Source organism: Arachis hypogaea, chromosome 20, assembly GCF_003086295.3.
Source record: "Arachis hypogaea cultivar Tifrunner chromosome 20, arahy.Tifrunner.gnm2.J5K5, whole genome shotgun sequence".
Classification (NCBI taxonomy): Eukaryota; Viridiplantae; Streptophyta; class Magnoliopsida; order Fabales; family Fabaceae; genus Arachis; species Arachis hypogaea.
Genome location: NC_092055.1, coordinates 141525488 through 141543308, shown reverse-complemented (window position 1 = coordinate 141543308; position 17821 = coordinate 141525488). Strand labels below are relative to the sequence as shown.

General features: G+C 34.1%; 2 protein-coding genes and 1 long non-coding RNA gene across 3 annotated transcripts; 1 reads left to right on the top strand and 2 right to left on the bottom strand.

Annotated features, from left to right (window-relative positions):
* Nucleotides 1-1158: 1158 nt before the first annotated feature.
* On the bottom strand, nt 1159-2856 carry LOC112782626 (uncharacterized). The gene is made up of 3 exons (XR_011878266.1): nt 2525-2856; nt 2178-2347; nt 1159-1717 (listed from the first exon to the last, which is right to left on the bottom strand). It is a non-coding gene; the product is annotated as an uncharacterized lncRNA (long non-coding RNA).
* A 91-nt stretch (nt 2857-2947) lies between these two features.
* LOC112782623 (uncharacterized) lies at nt 2948-5887 on the top strand. The gene is made up of 3 exons (XM_025825102.3): nt 2948-3673; nt 3840-5231; nt 5457-5887. The coding sequence occupies exons 1-2, from the start codon at nt 3085-3087 to the stop codon at nt 5054-5056; spliced, it is 1806 nt and encodes a 601-aa protein (XP_025680887.1). The 5' UTR covers nt 2948-3084; the 3' UTR covers nt 5057-5231; nt 5457-5887.
* A 561-nt stretch (nt 5888-6448) lies between these two features.
* LOC112782624 (uncharacterized) lies at nt 6449-10582 on the bottom strand. Its single transcript, XM_025825103.3, has 4 exons — nt 10200-10582; nt 8919-9012; nt 8714-8818; nt 6449-6930 (listed from the first exon to the last, which is right to left on the bottom strand). Exons 1-4 carry the CDS (start codon nt 10355-10357, stop codon nt 6661-6663), a joined length of 627 nt encoding a protein of 208 aa, XP_025680888.1. The 5' UTR covers nt 10358-10582; the 3' UTR covers nt 6449-6660.
* Nucleotides 10583-17821: the final 7239 nt, after the last annotated feature.

Here is a 17821-nt window from a genome sequence, read left to right as displayed (position 1 = left end):
TGTTGACATGATATCATTATAGGAGAAAATATGACTTAAACTCAATGTAAAGGAAATTGGTTAACTTTTATATAATAAAAATGTGAATGCTATCTTACCCACTCTAAAATAACATGTAAGTTACATTCTCTGATATGTCATATTTTAATTGGGTGTTTAATTTAACCTGAGTTACTTAAATCTCATGAGAGTTAATATCTCTGAATGACGGTGATGACCAGACAAAGGAAAAAAACGGGGCACCCAATGAGACGGTGATGCTTGGAAGGCGCAACGACGACGAAGGAATAAAGATTAGGGAGGAGTAAACGCAATTAAAAAATTATTAAAGGAGTAGTTGTATAATATTTTAAAATATTAAAAATTAAATCTTGTCCTTTTTTTTATCCAAATCATTTTTTTAGAAAAGGCACCCTAACTCTTTCTAATTGTGTTTACTCCTCCCCACTTCTTCGTTGTTGTTGTTGCGCCTCCCAACTATCACCATCTCATTGGGTGTTTTGTTTTCTCCCTCTGTCGGACTCTCACTGTCATCCAAAGATATTAACTCTCATGAGATTAAAATAACCCGAATTAAAATAAACACCCAATTAGAATGTAATACATAAAAAAAACTTATATGTTACTTTAAAAAAGATCGGATAACATTTGTCGAAAAATGAATATGGTTGATTTAAGACTTCAGAAATAGGAACCACATATCAGACTCAAATAGTCATGAATTTCCATCAGCTACTTTTTGGTCAAATGAGATTTAAATCTAGAGCCTCACCAATATTCTTAACAATGGATTTTAAACTGTTAATTGGAACTTTTGGAAATTTTCACCATTTTAATATAATTTGTTGACGATTAACGGAACAAAATTCATTAACTCCACTTAGGGCAGCGGCAAAGTTAGATAAAATATTAGAGGAAGGCCAAAAATATTTTTACAATAAAATAAGATTAAAATAAAATTTTAAAAAAGATTAAATTAAAATTCATATATAATTTATATAAATGTGTCAATGTGCATCTTTACCTATCCTTTGAAAGGAAAAATGTCTACGCTTTTAATGTGAATCTAAGTCAGCAAATAGTCCAAGCTCATTGCCCTCTTCTCCAAGTCAGAGACAGAGAGCTCTTTTCTCTAAGAAACAAGCTCTAAAGCAAGCATTTCTTTTCTAGATAATGGATCTTCGATGCTATAAATATCAAAATAATGTCTTCACATAATTATGAGGAAGACCCAAATCCCATTTTAGCTTCTCAATTACATAAAGTGGCAATTTTTTCATACCAGCAAGCATCAGAAGCCTTGCAATCCTATGAACAATGTCTACACGGTTAATGGGGCAATTGTGGATATCTATTTCTTCTTTGTGTAGGCATAAAGCATGAGGTGTGAGCTTAATATGTGGAGGGAAGCCACGATCTTGTTGGAATTGCATGAAAATACAATGATACTTGTCTATAAATTCGGTGGTTGTCGTGGAAAGGTTGAGCGGTTGGTTCTTTCAACAGAGAAGCATTGTATAAGGAGAGGGATTTGGAAGTAGATGAAACTATTTCATTCTTGAAGGAAACAACATGTTTAAAATCTTTCTCTTTAAGGATTGCATTATCAAGAGATGAGTCCCGAACCCAGTTGACCTTTGCATTCACAAAAGTCCTAACGAGGATGAACGGACGAGGAAGTTTGGAGGGGAGAGGCATGAATGACCAGCTCACTACCCTGTAAAGTGAAACACTCTGTCACCAGACTCCAATTCTTCAATAGACTTCAAAACTTACACAGCTAAACTTAAAAACTTTAACACAATATAATGTTGACTAAAGGATAAAACGTCCAGCACAAACTTTTGTGCCATTCAACTATGTTCTATTTTAATAGAATGCTATAGCATTGCCTAATCCATATAACTCGCACCACCCACTGGAATAAGGTTTAATTATTTTTGTCAACTGTGTTCAATTAAAGCAACAATGTGTAAGTCTTGTGATACCCTAATCTACTCAAATTGTGTAAACATAACCTACAGAAGAATTCTCAAATTATAGGAAAATTGCAACAGGTGAAGGGAGTGGACCAGGTCAAGCCGTAAGCGTCATATGTGTAGTTGAAACATTTGAATCTAGGACGGATTCTATTACAAGTAGGTTACACAATAAAACATTTAGTATCACAACATCACCTTTCCAATGCAGCAAACAGAGACGAGATATTCTCCTTATTCTGTTCACCAAAAGTACACAATGCAATAATTCCAAAGTACAGAAGACTTCACATAGAATGCTTCCAATTGTGGACTGCATTAGGCAATATCCCTGGCACAACGGCATAGGACAGCAATTGCAGTGTGAACTGCCAAAATGTCAATTAGTCACTTATATTTTACAAATGCAAAGAAGACACATCACAGCAAATGCAAACATTCCATATTTCTATTTTTCTAAGCTTCCTCAACAACCAAACATTGATCACCAAGCAAGAATGAAAAGTTCAAAACTAGAAAAGAGGAGATCGGTGAAGAGATCTGACACGCGGCGAGAGAGAGTACAGAGGAAGCGACCGAGACTGGATGAGCAGAGAGCACAACAGCGGCGGAGAGAGGCGCATAATACCGGAGGGGAGCAGATCGGCGATGAGGTCACAGGTTGCAGCCTCGCTGGAGAGTCATCACATAGCTACAGCGACGGTGGAGAGAGAAGACATAGCAGCAGTTGGAGAAGAAGATTAGGGATTTGGAGGACTGGATATATTGAAAAGAGAAGAAATAATTATTTATACTAACATATTACTGTGTGACTCTGAAATCTAGCTTCTATTTCGGGGAGGGTGGGAGAAACGAAACCCTTAGAAAATCGAAATTTTAAGTAAAATCGAAAAAATAAATTATTAACCAAATTTAAATCGTAAGATTGTAGACTTAGTATAAATTTTGTAAAATCAATAAACTTATTTAAAATTGTAATATCGAAAGATTTTAAGAGGTAAATGGAGATTCTATCTACCATCGACTTGACCCGCCAGCTCCGTTCCCACTTTCCTTCTTCCCCGGTTTCAATTTCTTTCCAGCCGCTCCTAAAACTCCAAACCAAATGCACTCCCACAACCCTCTTCGTCTCTTACGTTCCACACTCAAACAAAAACCCATCCCTACATTCTCATTCTCCCTTCTTCATCACCACCACCGCTTCTCTTCTTCCTGGCTCTCTCTTCGCGGAAACCCCCTCATTAAATGGCCAACCCTACCACTCCCTCAACCCCCTCCCAATCCCAAACCCCAATCCTCCGAACCCCAACCCCAGTCGAATTTCTCGCCGCGTGATTTCTCCGCAATTGCTGATATATTCGCCGACACTTCAGTCTCTCCCGGCTCGCTTCTCCATGCAGAATTGGACTGCTCCGGGATTCAACCGGCTTCAGAGCTACTGCTCGCCGTGTTTGACCGTTTCGGTTCGTCGCCCAAGCTGCTTCACTCGCTGTTCCTGTGGGCCGAGAAGCAACCCGGGTTCAGACCTAATTCGAAGCTGTTAGACGCTGTGGTCAAGGCTCTCGCTAAGTCCAGGGAATTTGACTCCGCTTGGACGCTGATTCTTCGTTACATCGATGATGGAAAGGACGAGGGAGAAGCTTTGGTTTCCGTTTCCACCTTCGCTATCATGATTCGAGGCTACGCACGTGCAGGTTAAAAAAACCCGAATATTTTCAGTTTTATGTTTTCATAAGCTTCAATCTGAATCTATGAAAGAATAAGATAATGATGTTGATAGTTTGCGACTGAGAATTTTAACTCATAGAAAAGTATAGAAAAATGGTTTAATTTTAACCTAAAAAAAATGAAAACTTTCAGGTATGGTACAACCTGCAATTCGTACATTTGAATTTGCAAGAAAACACACTTCAATCATAGATTCTGAGTCAGAATTGAGTTTATTTGAGATATTGTTGGATTCACTTTGCAAAGAAGGATCTGTTAGGACAGCTTACGAGTATTTATGTTTAAGAAAGAAGATAAACCAGGGTTGGGTTCCTTCCATTCGGGCTTATAACATAGTGTTAAATGGATGGTTTCGGTCAAGGAAACTCAAACACGCTGAGAGACTTTGGGAGGAGATGAAGAAGGAGAATGTAAGACCAATTGTTGTGACATATGGTACCCTTATCGAAGGGTATTGTCGGATGCGTCGAATTGAAAGAGCGCTGGAGATGGTTGATGACATGATCAAAGAAGGAATTGCACCAAATGCAATAGTGTATAATCCGATAATTGATGCATTGGGAGAAGCTGGGAGATTTAAAGAGGCCTTGGGGATGATGGAACGATTTCATGTTTTAGAAATTGGCCCTACGGAATCGACATATAATTCTCTGGTGAAGGGGTTTTGTAAGGCAGGAGACCTTGTAGGTGCTAGTAAGATTCTTAAAATGATGATAAGTAGGGGTTTCCTTCCAAGTTCCACCACCTATAACTACTTCTTTCGATACTTCTCAAGATGCGGAAAAATTGAGGAAGGGATGAACTTGTATACCAAGATCATTCAATCCGGTTATACGCCTGATCGGCTAACATACCATCTTTTGGTGAAGATGTTATGTGAAGAGGAAAGGTTAGACTTGGCGGTTCAAGTTAGTAAGGAAATGAGACATAAAGGATTGGACATGGACTTGGCTACAAGTACCATGTTAGTTCATTTGCTATGCAAAATGCATAAGTTGGAAGAGGCTTTTGCTCAATTCGAGGACATGATGCGAAGGGGTATAGTTCCTCAGTACCTTACTTTTCAGAGACTGAATGCGGAGTTAAAGAAACGGGGTATGACTGAAGTGGCACAAAAGCTTTGCAATTTGATGTCTTCCATTCCCCATTCTACCAACTTGCCAAATACTTACAGTAAAGACAACGATGATGCGCGTGCAAGAAGGAATTCTATAATTCAGAAGGCCCAAGCATTTTCTGATATGTTGAAAAATTGTAACGACCCTCGAGAAATCCAACAGTATAAATGTTCATCTGAAAATGATGTCTCAAGTGCGAACCGTTTGATAGAGGATATTGAGAGAAGATAGGTGCCAAATTAACATCTTCTGTTATCTAACCTCGTCATCAACCGGGAGCAAAACCAACTGACTGTGCGAATGAGAATCAGTTCGCATCTGAAGCATCTGAGCACAGAACCACAGTACATAATGAGAGACATTTCCAGAACAAAAAAGCAAAATATCTGCTCTGCATTAGTCAGCAGTAAGTGGTTAAGCAAACTGATTCAGAAATGTCTATATAATTAGGATTTGGATATTCTAATGTGACTTTGTCATCTTTGTATTTCTACCTTTCATTTGATTGCTCTAGAAAAATGAAATTAAAATGAGAAACAATCAATGGTGAAGATACTTGTCTTGTTCATTTTTAAAATGAGAGGATCCAAATTCATATATTTATGTGTAAACCCTTGGTGTTCTGATGCAGAGCGCACGGCTGCAGAATATATGGAGCAAGTGAATTGTAGGAATATCAATAAGGAAGAACAAAATGGTGACGAAAACTAGCCCCAAAGAGGATAATGTCTTCAATGATTTTGTTCTGAATGGTGGGAATGTTCTTAGGCAGGGTGCTTCGATGAAGAAAGTTGGAACATTTTGTCAATATTTTTGCAACAGCCAGAGGAAGAATGGATAAATGTGTGTACACATGAATTTTCATACCGTGAATAGATATGCACTAATTTTTTAATGAGTCATCTGTACACACGAAGGGAGAGTTGACTACACAAGATTGTGCACTGCGTATTGCATTTTTTATTAGGTAATACTCTATAGACTTATTATTGTAGATCATAGTTTTAAGAGTGATTTTCTAATGATAAGTACGGAAATTGCGGGAGGAAAATTAGTGAGAAAGTTCCCCATGTCTTGGCTCCAAAGCATGATCATTACATGCTTAATTGTTCTGCGTAGACCATAAAATTCGAATGTTTGCGGTAGATGTGTGTTATGTAGCAAAGATAGGTTATGACTTTAGAGTTTAGATTAAGGATATCTTAATTAAGTTTGAATTTGGGATGCATTCGTTTAATTACTTCAAAAATACTTTTATAATGACACTTTTAAGAGAAAATTGAACTTATCAATGTTGGATTGCTTCAAGCAGTTTGTGTTGTGACTTTTTTGCTGCCCTTAATCTTAAACAAATATCTATTTTTAAAATTCAATTTGGTCAGATATTTAGTATTAATTATTTTCTTTTCACTAATAACTCTATTACGTAAAGAGTAAAGAATATATATTATTACTGATAGCTTTCCTCTTTCTTAGATTAAAATATGGTTGATTTAAGGCAAACTTCAGAAATCAGAACCACATATCAGTCTCAAATAGTCATCAATTTCCATCCGCTACTTTTTGGTCAAATGAGATTTGAATCTAGAGCCTCACCACTATTCTTAACAATGGATTTTAAACTTTTAATTGGAACTTTTGAATTTTTCACCATTTTAATAGCATTTGTTGATGATTAACTGAACAAAATTCATGAACTCCACTCTAGGGAATCTATATACATCTCAATACTTGTAGCACTGTGCATCTTTACCTATCCTTTCAAAGGAAATATGTTTATGCTTTTAATGTGAATCTAAGTCAGCAAATGTATAAATAAATGAACATGCAAAGAATCAATCTGCTTCAAGGGCCTCAATTTCATATCTGACTTCTTCTAGATGTTCATTTATGGCTGTGACAGCATCTTGGACACCTTTAATAGCTTCCTTAAGAGCATTATCATACTCAGCATCCGCCTCGGCCTCCTCAGTTCCAGAAGCTTCAGTAATCTCCTGGACATGAACACACTCGTGTTCTCTCGGTTTTGTATATTTGCAATTCTCGTGGCTAACCAGTCGTTCAGAAGGGCGCCCAGCTTTCTTTAACACTTGAATGGTAGCTGTCTTTAAAAGTAAAGAACTTGTCAGCAAAGACCATAAGATTGAGCTGTTAACTGTCGTTTATATTTTAGTTGCAAGAAACAGGAAAGGGATTTGATAAAGAATAAGAAAACACTGAATGCAATTTATGGCACATGGAATCTAATCAATTCATCATGATACATGATCTTTTAGAAAATCTTCAAGGACAGACAACCTCATGCAAAACTGAACAAAAAAGGGGGAGCATTATCGGAAGATAGGACGAATTACATTCAGTCTTTCTCTATTCACTTAATCCCTCTATTTTTTAAGTTGACACAACTCCCCTCATTTAACCTTCTATCTCTTTTCTCCATCCTTCATCTCATCCACATGACACATCTCTCATGTAAGACAAACAACACTATATACCCCATTTGTGTTTCCCAAAAGCCAGATCTAAACTCTAAATCCTAAACCATATATCCAAGACTTTCAGCTCAACTAGTGTAAACCAGAACTTTTTCTTTCATAAAATTGGAGCCAATGAAACTTGCCATGATGAGACTCGAGATAAAAGCAACAGCTATAATATAAAGGGCAACCATATTGCAAAGGAAGATAAGAGAACAAAAAAAGACCACTTTTCACCAGTCATCCTCAACCCCGGCCTTGCCCAAACACCCAATTGCGCAAGGCCATCATTGATCATGGCCTCTGCCCTTCTAACCCCCCCCCCCCCCCCCCAGCTGCTATACAAACCACCGTGACCCACCACTGCTTCTGCACAGAAGATCAAATTTAGCAGAGGAGCAGGGCACACAAACCCTGGCAGAGGAGGCACATTGCTTTGCATCATAGAAGATTGCCAGCTTCACACTTCACAGTGCTCCTAGTTGTCAGTTCTTCTCTCTAGATAACTCTGCATGGAACTTCCATTTAATTCGAGATTTAAATGATAGAGGTGATGAACTACGACCAATGATCCAAAAACTAGGATTTGGACTCTTGACCCCTTTGGTGTTTTATCTTGTAAATCTTATATTCAATTCTTGACATGTTCTCCTAATCTAGAGAGATTTTCCGTGGATAAACTTATTTGGAAATCTAAAGCTCCTCCTAAGGTTTAGGCTTTTATTTGGAGTGTAGTTCTAAATCAGATTAACACTAATGATGCGATACAGAAGTGCAGGCCACTCAGTGCTCTGTCACCTATCATCATCATGTGCAGAATTGTGTGGGTTGGGTATTAAATCAAGGGCTCATCAATTTTGTCACTGCCCTACAACAAGATCGCTGTGGGGTAGGCTTTCTGGTATCTTCCAACGAACTTGCATCACTTTCTTCTCACTAAGTTCAGAGGATATGCCTCACGTAAAACAATAGAGGTTCTATGGCAGTCCGAAATTTTTTGGCAGTGCTCTGGACTAGTGGTGTATGTGTATATGATTGGAAAAGAATTCCAGGATTTTTAGAGGTCCCTTTTCAACTATTGGTTTCATTTGAAATAGGATTATTCTTTTGACCTCCCTTTATTGCCTAGCACATAATCTGTTTAATGGGGTTTCTTTAGCTAACATTCAAAGGGCATGTGTTGTTATGTAGCTAAGCTTTTACGCCTTAATAACTATACCTTTTGTATCTATGCAAGGATGGCTTATCCTATCTTTTGTATATTCTCTTCGAATTTAGTAGAACTTCCTTTTTTTATCAAACGATAAATAAATAAATTTCCCATGTTAATAATCAAAAGAAGTAAAGCCATAAAGTAAGTTGCACACTTCAATAGAAACTGACATTTTTTGTTTTAGCCAAAGACACATACCAGGTGCAGTTTTTGCTTTTCCTGATCTTGAACTGCTCTAAGAATTTGTGCAAGATCTAATCTCTGGTAGTCAGGGCTCTGGAATAATGACTCCATCTCAAGGACCTATGCTAAAGCAGAAAATAAAAAAGCTAAGGAAATGCAGTAAAATAAAAAAAAGGAGGTGAAAAGAAAATTGATAAGATTGGGATCACATGCATCTAACTTTTTTTGAGCAATCATTGAACTCTATTGTGATTTCACTGCAAAGCTTCTGGTAAGCCAATTCCCCTCCTGAAGCCATGTAATCAGAAAACCCCCTGTCAAGTTAAACATTTCATTAAGTATAAAATGCCAACAGTATTTGAAAATTCAAAAAATGCTAAAACCTCCAATAATATTCTCTCAATTTCTAAATAAGGGAAATATTGCATGCTTTCATGTTTACGAAATTTAAAATGATATTTGCACTTTCATTTAGTACTATCTTTATTATGTATTATGAGTTATGTTTCAGGAGTTGTTTTACACAAAATGATTGGCTAGATGAATGAAATTATGACAACAACCTTCAAAGGAATCTTGCCAAATTTGCTGAGGAACTAAGTCATTGCAAACACTATCAGCTCCACTATTCAGGCAATTAACATCAAGACAAGGATTCTATCTTTCAGTTATGGGTTCTCATTTCTCAAAGTACTCTAGTGAGAGCTTGATTGGCAATTCAATGAATCACTAACCAAAATGAGTATTGATGAAGGACAGACGATTAACAAGATGAAATGAGACTACAAAGATTGATCACAATTCACAAATGAAAGGCAGAGCAGGAAATTCATGTTATCAGCTAATTGGCTAATGTGATTACTTGATTATCAGTCAATAGCAAACTGGTTACTGAATTGAAGCATAGATCAGCCATCAGCTGTCGATTGAAATTTGAAAGCACATTTTGGATTTGAGATAAAACTCAGCCAAAAAAAAAGTTTCAACAGATGGCTACACTGACTTAGGATCCTAATTAGAAACACGGGGCAAATCAGCCAAAGGAAAATAGAAAAATATCACAAACACTGTTCAATTTTCAATCCCAAAACAACCTCAACAAGTTGCCACCAATCAATGCTCACGTCCACAGCTTTCCGATACTCGGCATCTTAGCTGGCAACAACTTAAGTTTGGTTGAGCATTTTATTCGATTTAAGCCAAGTGTTCTACATGTTTTGTGTTAAGCAGAATTTGCCGAATGCTATCTTACTTGGCTATCTTTCTTAGGCTAAGACTTACTCAGCTATTGAGCACTCAACTAATCTTCCCCACAACTTAGGGTTTATGCCCCTTTCCGTGGATTGCTCGATACTAAATTCAGCTCAGAAACATTCAAATCATCGTAGATTCAGAATCAACGAAACGCACAGTAAATCGATACAATCCCAAATTAACTAAATAACATTAACGAAATCGATGTAATGTGAGATGGAGCGAGAAAATAGATAGAGGTTTTAACCTTTTGAGTTTGGAATATGCTTCGGCTCTGCGTTGCTGAATTCCGAGAAAACTGCGAAGCAAAAGAAGAATTTTGGTTGAATTTGATGCGTTTTGTTCAGCAGCATCCATGGTATCGTTTATCGAAACCTTCTTTCCAAAATCAAAATCTTCTTCCATCACTCTTGTTTTGCTGAGATTCTCTTCTCTTCGCTCAACTCTTTTCGCTCTCCCTACTTTTTTTTTTTTTGTCGTCTTCTGTGTTTATTTTCAAGGGGTCATTTTGTATGTTACATTTGCGGTGGTATCAACCCTAATCAAAGCAAGTGATAATAATAATTGCATGAGTTGTGAGCTCATTCTTTCGTTTAAAAAAATATTAGAAATTTAAATTTTATTTTGTGTATGATATTTGTTAACAATAAATTTTTAAGTAGAGTTTAGATTTGTAATAAATTAGTTCTTGTGCTATCGAATTAAAGAATATTATAGAAAAAAAAATAAAAACTAATAACAGAAGTACACAATTGATATAGGATAAAAATTACAAATTTAACATGTGAGCACCGTTTAGGTTTTTCAAGTAAGGAGTACTCTCCTTTAACTTGTTCTACTAGGATTTTTTTTAAAATAGAATTTTTGTGCCATCTAGGTTAATATTTGATTTTGTCAATTCCTTTCTTTATTTCCTTCTTTATTCCTTCCCATTAATTCGTCATGAGAGTTCTTTCATGGAATTGTCGTTGTTTGAAAAAACTCCTGACAGTTCATAACCTTAAAGAGATGTATCAATCCCACTCCCTCGAGATATTGTCATTTTACGGATTAGAGAATTGTTAATCCGTCTACAACTGGTGGATTGGTTTTAGCATGGAAGGAGGGCACAACCGTTGAAATTATTCCTGAAAGAGAGTTTTTCATAGCTGCCAAGGTAATTGATCATGCTTTGAACTGTTCTTGGGAACTGATTGGGGTACATTTAAATAGCTTAGATGGAATTCGGTCTACTCAATACACGGAATTTTTCTCTTTTATACAAGGTTTCTTTGAAAAGTTATAATTATGGGTAATTTTAATGTTATAGTGAGCCTCGATGAGAAGTAATGAGGGGGTTAAAATCAGTTTCATCTAATTCTGAATTTGTGAATTTTATAGATGGTGGTGGACTCCTGGACTAATAGGCAACGAGGGCAAGACCAACTCAGGGAGTGGCTTTGACCGTGCACTTGCAAACTGTGAGTGGATGGATTGTTTTCCATCAGCCTCGCTGTCTCGACTTGCAGAAATCGGTTCAGATCATGCGCCTATCCTCCTTGATACAAATTCGGTCATAGAAAAATCTAATCGGAGGTTTAAATTTCAGGAGAGATAGTGTGGTTTAGATGAAATTCAGGTAATTATCACTGAAACTTGGAAGGAATTGGTGGATGACTCAATAATGTTTGTTTTGGCTCAAAAATTGAAACATTGTAGGCACCGTATTGTTCAATGGCAGCAGTAGAACAAATCTAATTCGAAGAAGGGTATTGGTGAACTCACGTCTTAGCTTGAAATTCTTAGAGAGGAGGGTATTACAGGGGGAGAACAAGTTGAAGCCTTGAAAAATAAACTTAAGGATGCTTATTTTAGGGAGGAAAGCTATTGAAGGGAGAAATCTCGTATAAAGTGGCTAAAAGAAGGGGACAAAAATACAAGTTTCTTTCACCAATCATTCCAATCCAGAATCCGGAGAAATAAAATTTGGAAAATGGAAAAGAATGATGGTACGTATGCTACCACCCGTGAGAAAATTGCACAAGCAGTTGAAACATACTTCAAGGATATCTTCACATCGATTAACCAAGCTAATCCGACACATGCATTCAAAGATTTTGAAAAGAAAGTTTCAGCAACCATGAACAGAAAATTAACTAGACTGGTCAGTTTTAATGAGATAAAACGTGCAGTTTTTAGTGTTCACCCCCAGAGCGTCCCTAGTGATGATAGATTTACGGCTAAATTTTTTCAATTCTACTGGAGTTTAGTAGGGGAGGATATTTTTAAGGCTGTTCTCAGTTTCTTTGTCAATGGTAGACTACTAAAGAGCTTCAACTATACACAAATCTGTCTCATTCCTAAGATTTCTTATGCAAAGGATATGACACAGGTTAGACCCATTAGCCTTTCCTTAGTTGTGTATAAGATTATTTCTAAAGTACTAGTCCATCGGCTACAAAAATTTATGACTTCGCTGATCAGCCCTAATCAAAGTGTCTTCATTAAGGGTAGATTGATTTCAGACAATGTCCTAGTCATTCATGAATGTATGCACTATCTAAAGACAAATAAGTGGAGCCTATCGAGTGAAATGGCTGTTAAATTGGATATGAGCAAAGCCTATGATCGTGTTGAGTGGCATTTTTTTTGGTTCATTTTGGAGAAGTTGGGATTTGAATCTACATAGATTGGTTGGATACAGGAGGTGGTGACTACAATTTCTTACTCTGTCGTTGTTGAAGGCAACCTTTTGATTTTTTTAAACCAAATAGAGATATCCGTTAAGGAGACCCTCTATCTCCATACCTTTTTTATTTCTGTGCAGAAGGATTATCCTTTTTGCTAAACAAGATAGAGCAAAACGGTCTCATTGAAGGTATTAAGATTAATCGAAGATGTCCTACTGTTAATCATTTATTGTTTGCGGATGACTCAATCCTTTTTTACAAAGTGTCAGAAAATAATTGTGAAAATATTCTCAATCTTCTTTAGTCATACGAGGGGTTCAGTGGCCAAAAAGTTAATTTGCATAAATCAACTATATTCCTTAGTAATAATACTACTCCCGCTGCTCAATTATTACCGGCTCGGAAATTGAAAATTGATCATATTGGTGCACAGGATAAATATTTGGATCTTCCATCTACAGTGCAAAAAAAAAAAAAAAGGCCACCTTCGAAGAAATCAAGGACAAGGTGAGGAAGCGAGTTCAAGGGTGGAAAAGAAAACTTATCTCCTCTGTAAGCAGATATGTTCTAATCAAAGCTATTAGGCAGGTTATCCTAATTTATTCATTATCATGTTTCTATTTTTCTGACACTTTAATTAGGGAGATTCACAACATACTCTCCTAATTTTGGTGGGGTCAAAAAGGTACAGAACGAAAAATGGCATGAGTTAGTTGGGATACTATGACAATACCGAAATTGAAAGGTGGACTAGGTTTTAAGGACCTAGGGGCTCAGAATTTGGCGCTATTAGCAAAACAATGTTAAAAAGTTGTCTCTCAACCACAATCACTCCTATCTAAACTCCTCAAAGGTAAATATTTTCGATACAGTTCTATAATGAATGCAGAGATCGGAACAGTACTTTCGTGAGGGTGGCGTAGCATATTGGACGGGCGTAAGGTTGTTGAAAAGGGGCTGGTTTGGCGAGTTGGTGATGGATCCAGTATCCGAATCTTCAGTGATCCTTGGCTTGCTCCTCCACATTCTTATGTTGTTTCTTCATCTAAAACTTCCAATCTACAAAATCAACCACTATTAATGGTCAAAAACTTAATATTTTCTAATGGTCAATGGAATCAAACTCTAATTAGAAGTATTTTTTCTGAAGCCACTAGTCAACATGTGCTAGCAACAACAATTGGGGGTGGAGAAAATAAAATTTATTGGGGTCTTAATAAAAGTGGTTTGAATGAAGTGAGTACTGGGTACCGTGTGGCTTATGGGTTTTCGCATCCTCCCATTGAATTTTTCCCAGAGATTATGAGACAACGAAATTTGTGGCGAGAACTGTGGAAGCTGAAAATCCCAGGGAAGATTAAGATTTTTCTTTGGAGGGGCTTCCATGAAAAGCTTTCAGTGCTGCAAAAGCTTCATCATCGCATCCCATCGATTCAACCTATCTGCAGAAGATGCCTACAATTTTCAGAAACAATTAATCATTGCATCTTCCGTTGTGTAAAATCAAAGAAAATTTGGTTAAAAATGGGCATACCAGCTACTAGAAGGAGCACCGAAAACTCTGATTTCTATGTTGAGTGGAACTTACATTGAGAACGGGAGCCTTGCATACCCAACCCAATAGCTCCTCTTAGAGAATGATGATGGTGATTTTGATCAGCTGGTCCTTATGGAAGGCTAAGAACAGGTTCATCTTTGATAATGTATCAACTAATGTGGAAGAGATAATGGCATCGGCTTTGAAGCTGCAGAAAGAATTTCAACAAATTCTCACTTTCTAATTGATGAGCACTTTACTTTTTTATCTCTCTTATTAGATTATTATATGATGTTACTTTTATAATAGAGCGTTGGGAGTCTCCTATTTCTTTTATTTGTCCCATATATGAACATCTATATGTTTCTTTCATTTTATGAATGGAATTATTTGACTTTAAAAAAAATTAATATACTAAAGAGTTAATAACGTTTAATTTTAATATATAAATAAAATTAATTTACTAACAATTACTAATGTAAATTTTTTTATTATGGAGCTTTAAATGATTAAATGATAGAATTTGAAATTTATTTATAAAAAGAAGATTAAGAAAAATAAGTGTAATAAAAAGATTTTAGTTATATTTTTTTAACACAGAAAAAAACGAGTTAACAAATAATTTATATTACCTAGTATATTAATTATTTGTGTTAAATTTAATTATAAAATAATATTAAATTTATTTAAAATTTTTTAGGATAAAAATAAAATATTTAAAACATTAAAAATCAAATTAAATTTTTTTTCTTACATTGGAAGTTAGAATAAAACGTAATCCAAACATTAAAGATATGGTCTTCATGTGTACTTCTGTGTTGCCATTTTCATGGAAAATTTGTGTTTCAATCAGCATACTATAAACGTATATCTCCTGCCCATATCTCCTATGACCTAGACATTACCCAAACATTACTCTTATTTTTAGGATTTTTTGTTTACTAATTTAAATTGTCATACATATTTTTACTGTTTTAAATATTTAATTCTATTTTCGTTAGTAAAAAAAACAAAAATTATAATATTTACGTTGATACTAATAATGAAAATAATACTGAATCTTTTTTGCATTTTTGTAGTTGCTGTCAACGAAAATAGAGTAACTTTTTTGCACGTAAAGCAATTGATAATGAAAAATGGCTCCATTTTCACTAAGCGAAAAGAAAAAAAATTTACTGCTGTTTTTGCTGTTAGTACCAATATAAATATTGTAATTTTTGTTTTCATTTGTTTTCAGCAAAAACACAACTAGTATTAATATATGGTGTAATTTTTAAAATCAAATTACGGTTTTTTAAGAAACTATTTAGGAGTTTATAGAAAAGTTTAAAAAAATGACTTCTCTCGTAATACAACTACTTTTTACTACATTTTTATAAAATAAACACTTTTAGAATTAAAAATTCAAATACAAAATAATTTATTTATAAACTACTTTTAATATAATCATTTATCGTTTAAGCTATTTTTTTAAAAAAAAAATTAATTAAGTTATTTACTTAAACTAGATCTTAATAGTAGTAAGAACTAGTATGAAAGTTAAAAGTTAAAACACAGTGAAAACTCTTATGGTGGTTATGTTGAATATTGAATGTAAACAAGTCTTGTTCAAACTATAATAAACCTCTCGTGTGATTTTCTTATTCTTTAAATTCTATGATTTTTATATTATTTTAGATTTTTCTATATATCTTTAACTATATTTTATATTGAGTTTTTTTTTATATCTAAATTAACCTTATTATTTGAATAGTTGAATTTTCTTAGAAAATGTGATAGATCATAGATGACTATTATCTTATTTTTGTTTATATTATTTGACCATTAAGTTGCAATTTTTTCTGGATATTTCGTATTTTGTCATATGACTTTAATTTACCATATGGATATGATATTATGATGATGACCTCGTGTTCATTTAACAATTTAACTTAATTAATTCATGACTTATCAACCATCTAATCTAATAATAACTGCCGTACTTTCATATACTAGTAACATTGAAAAATACGTTACTTTTTTTTTTATTAATTACAAATTAAAGTCCAATCAAGTAAAATTTTTTCGTCCATCACATATGGATAAACTTCTTTAATTGAAAAAAAAATGGAATATTTAATGTTTCTTCCTCCAAATGTACAAGAATTTTTCACTCTCAGTCTGCACAAAGAATTATTCATTGCTTAATTTCATGAATAAATATAATGAATAAATGCAAATAATTAAATTAAATGAAATTACTAACAACACGTGGAGGCTTCATACAATTTGATTATAACATGTATTATGTCACAGATTAATTGTGTAATACAGATTTTATAATGGGAAGAACAAAAAAACTTGTGTATGTATGTCTTAGTTTAGTAAAATAATATATGAAAAAATGATAAAATAGGTTCACAAAATCGGTCTTTCCGTTAGGGATTGATCCGTCCAAATACTTTTATTAGGGACTGATCCGTCCAAATGCCTCCGTCAATGACTGATCCGTCTAAATTTTATGAAGGTCAGGAACTTAAAAGTGTTTTTCAATAGTCAAAGACAAAAATGTTCACGGAACAAAAAGTTAAGGACCTATTTATCATTTTTTCTAATATTTAATAGTCCATTCGTTTTAGTGCATGTACAATGATTTATATGCTTTCGTAAGTGGAATCATTTACATATTTCCGTAATTCTTTATGACTAAATTTCCACCAAATTAAAATAAAATAAAAAATAACTAATTTTCTTTTCTAAATCAATGATCCAGTCAAATTCAGGCACCCCGAGAAATTGAATAATAAAACCTCCCGGCAGACCTTCTAGAACATCAAAAGGAAGATTCAATAATAATTTATTTATTGAAAGTTTAATAATGCTCTTTCCATTCTCGATCATCCTCTCCACGGAGAAATTTTCCATTTCATTTAAAATAACTATTAAAAATTTAATTTTGATTCCGCAATTCACTCAATTTTTTATGATAATTCATGATTATGTGTTATTATGATAATTTAATTTCTTTTTACCAAATTTTAAAATATTTGAGTTGCATTATTTTTTAAAAGGAAAATACGTGTAATATTACCTATATTAACTGAAGTTTGTCCTTTTTAAGCTTAATTTTCGTATTCGTTTAGTTTTCTATTGTTATGAATTAAAAAAAAAAATTTCCTGTTTAAAAACCATCATTATCATAAATAAAATAAAAAATATTATTTAAAATAATATAATTATTTAATTATTAGTAATTTTATAACTTTTATTATATAAAAGTCTCACTTTTTATTTAACAGTGATTAGATTATTTTCTCATTTTATTAATTTCCGTACTTTAGAACCGTGATAATTCAAACAAATTAAATTTATTAACTAAAAGAATTATAAAATCCTCCAATCATGTCATAATATGATAAGCAGTTTTCTAGACGTGACAAGAAAGAAAAACAAAATCCAAATAAATACAATAAAGTTGTTAGTTAAATATTACTAAAGACTGTTCACCTAAATTTTTTTTCAAAAATTCAAGAGGCAGCTGATTTTAATAATTTTGACTATTATTTAGTTAATAAAAATATTAAATTTTAATAAATATAAATTATATATTTTGTGTGTTTAAATTTGTGTATATATGAATAAAAATTGTTGTTATTAAATATTGATTTAAAATAATAATATTTA

Bases quoted from the DNA above. Each gene is read 5' to 3' on its own strand.
- LOC112782623 (XM_025825102.3), top strand. From the start codon at position 3,085: ATGCACTCCCACAACCCTCTTCGTCTCTTACGTTCCACACTCAAACAA. The intron at 3,674-3,839 runs GTTAAAAAAACC...GAAAACTTTCAG, and splicing joins TCGAGGCTACGCACGTGCAG to GTATGGTACAACCTGCAATT.
- LOC112782624 (XM_025825103.3), bottom strand. From the start codon at position 10,357: ATGGAAGAAGATTTTGATTTTGGAAAGAAGGTTTCGATAAACGATACC. The intron at 9,013-10,199 runs GTTAAAACCTCT...TTAACTTGACAG, and splicing joins GCATATTCCAAACTCAAAAG to GGGGTTTTCTGATTACATGG. The intron at 8,819-8,918 runs GTTAGATGCATG...GCTTTAGCATAG, and splicing joins TCAATGATTGCTCAAAAAAA to GTCCTTGAGATGGAGTCATT.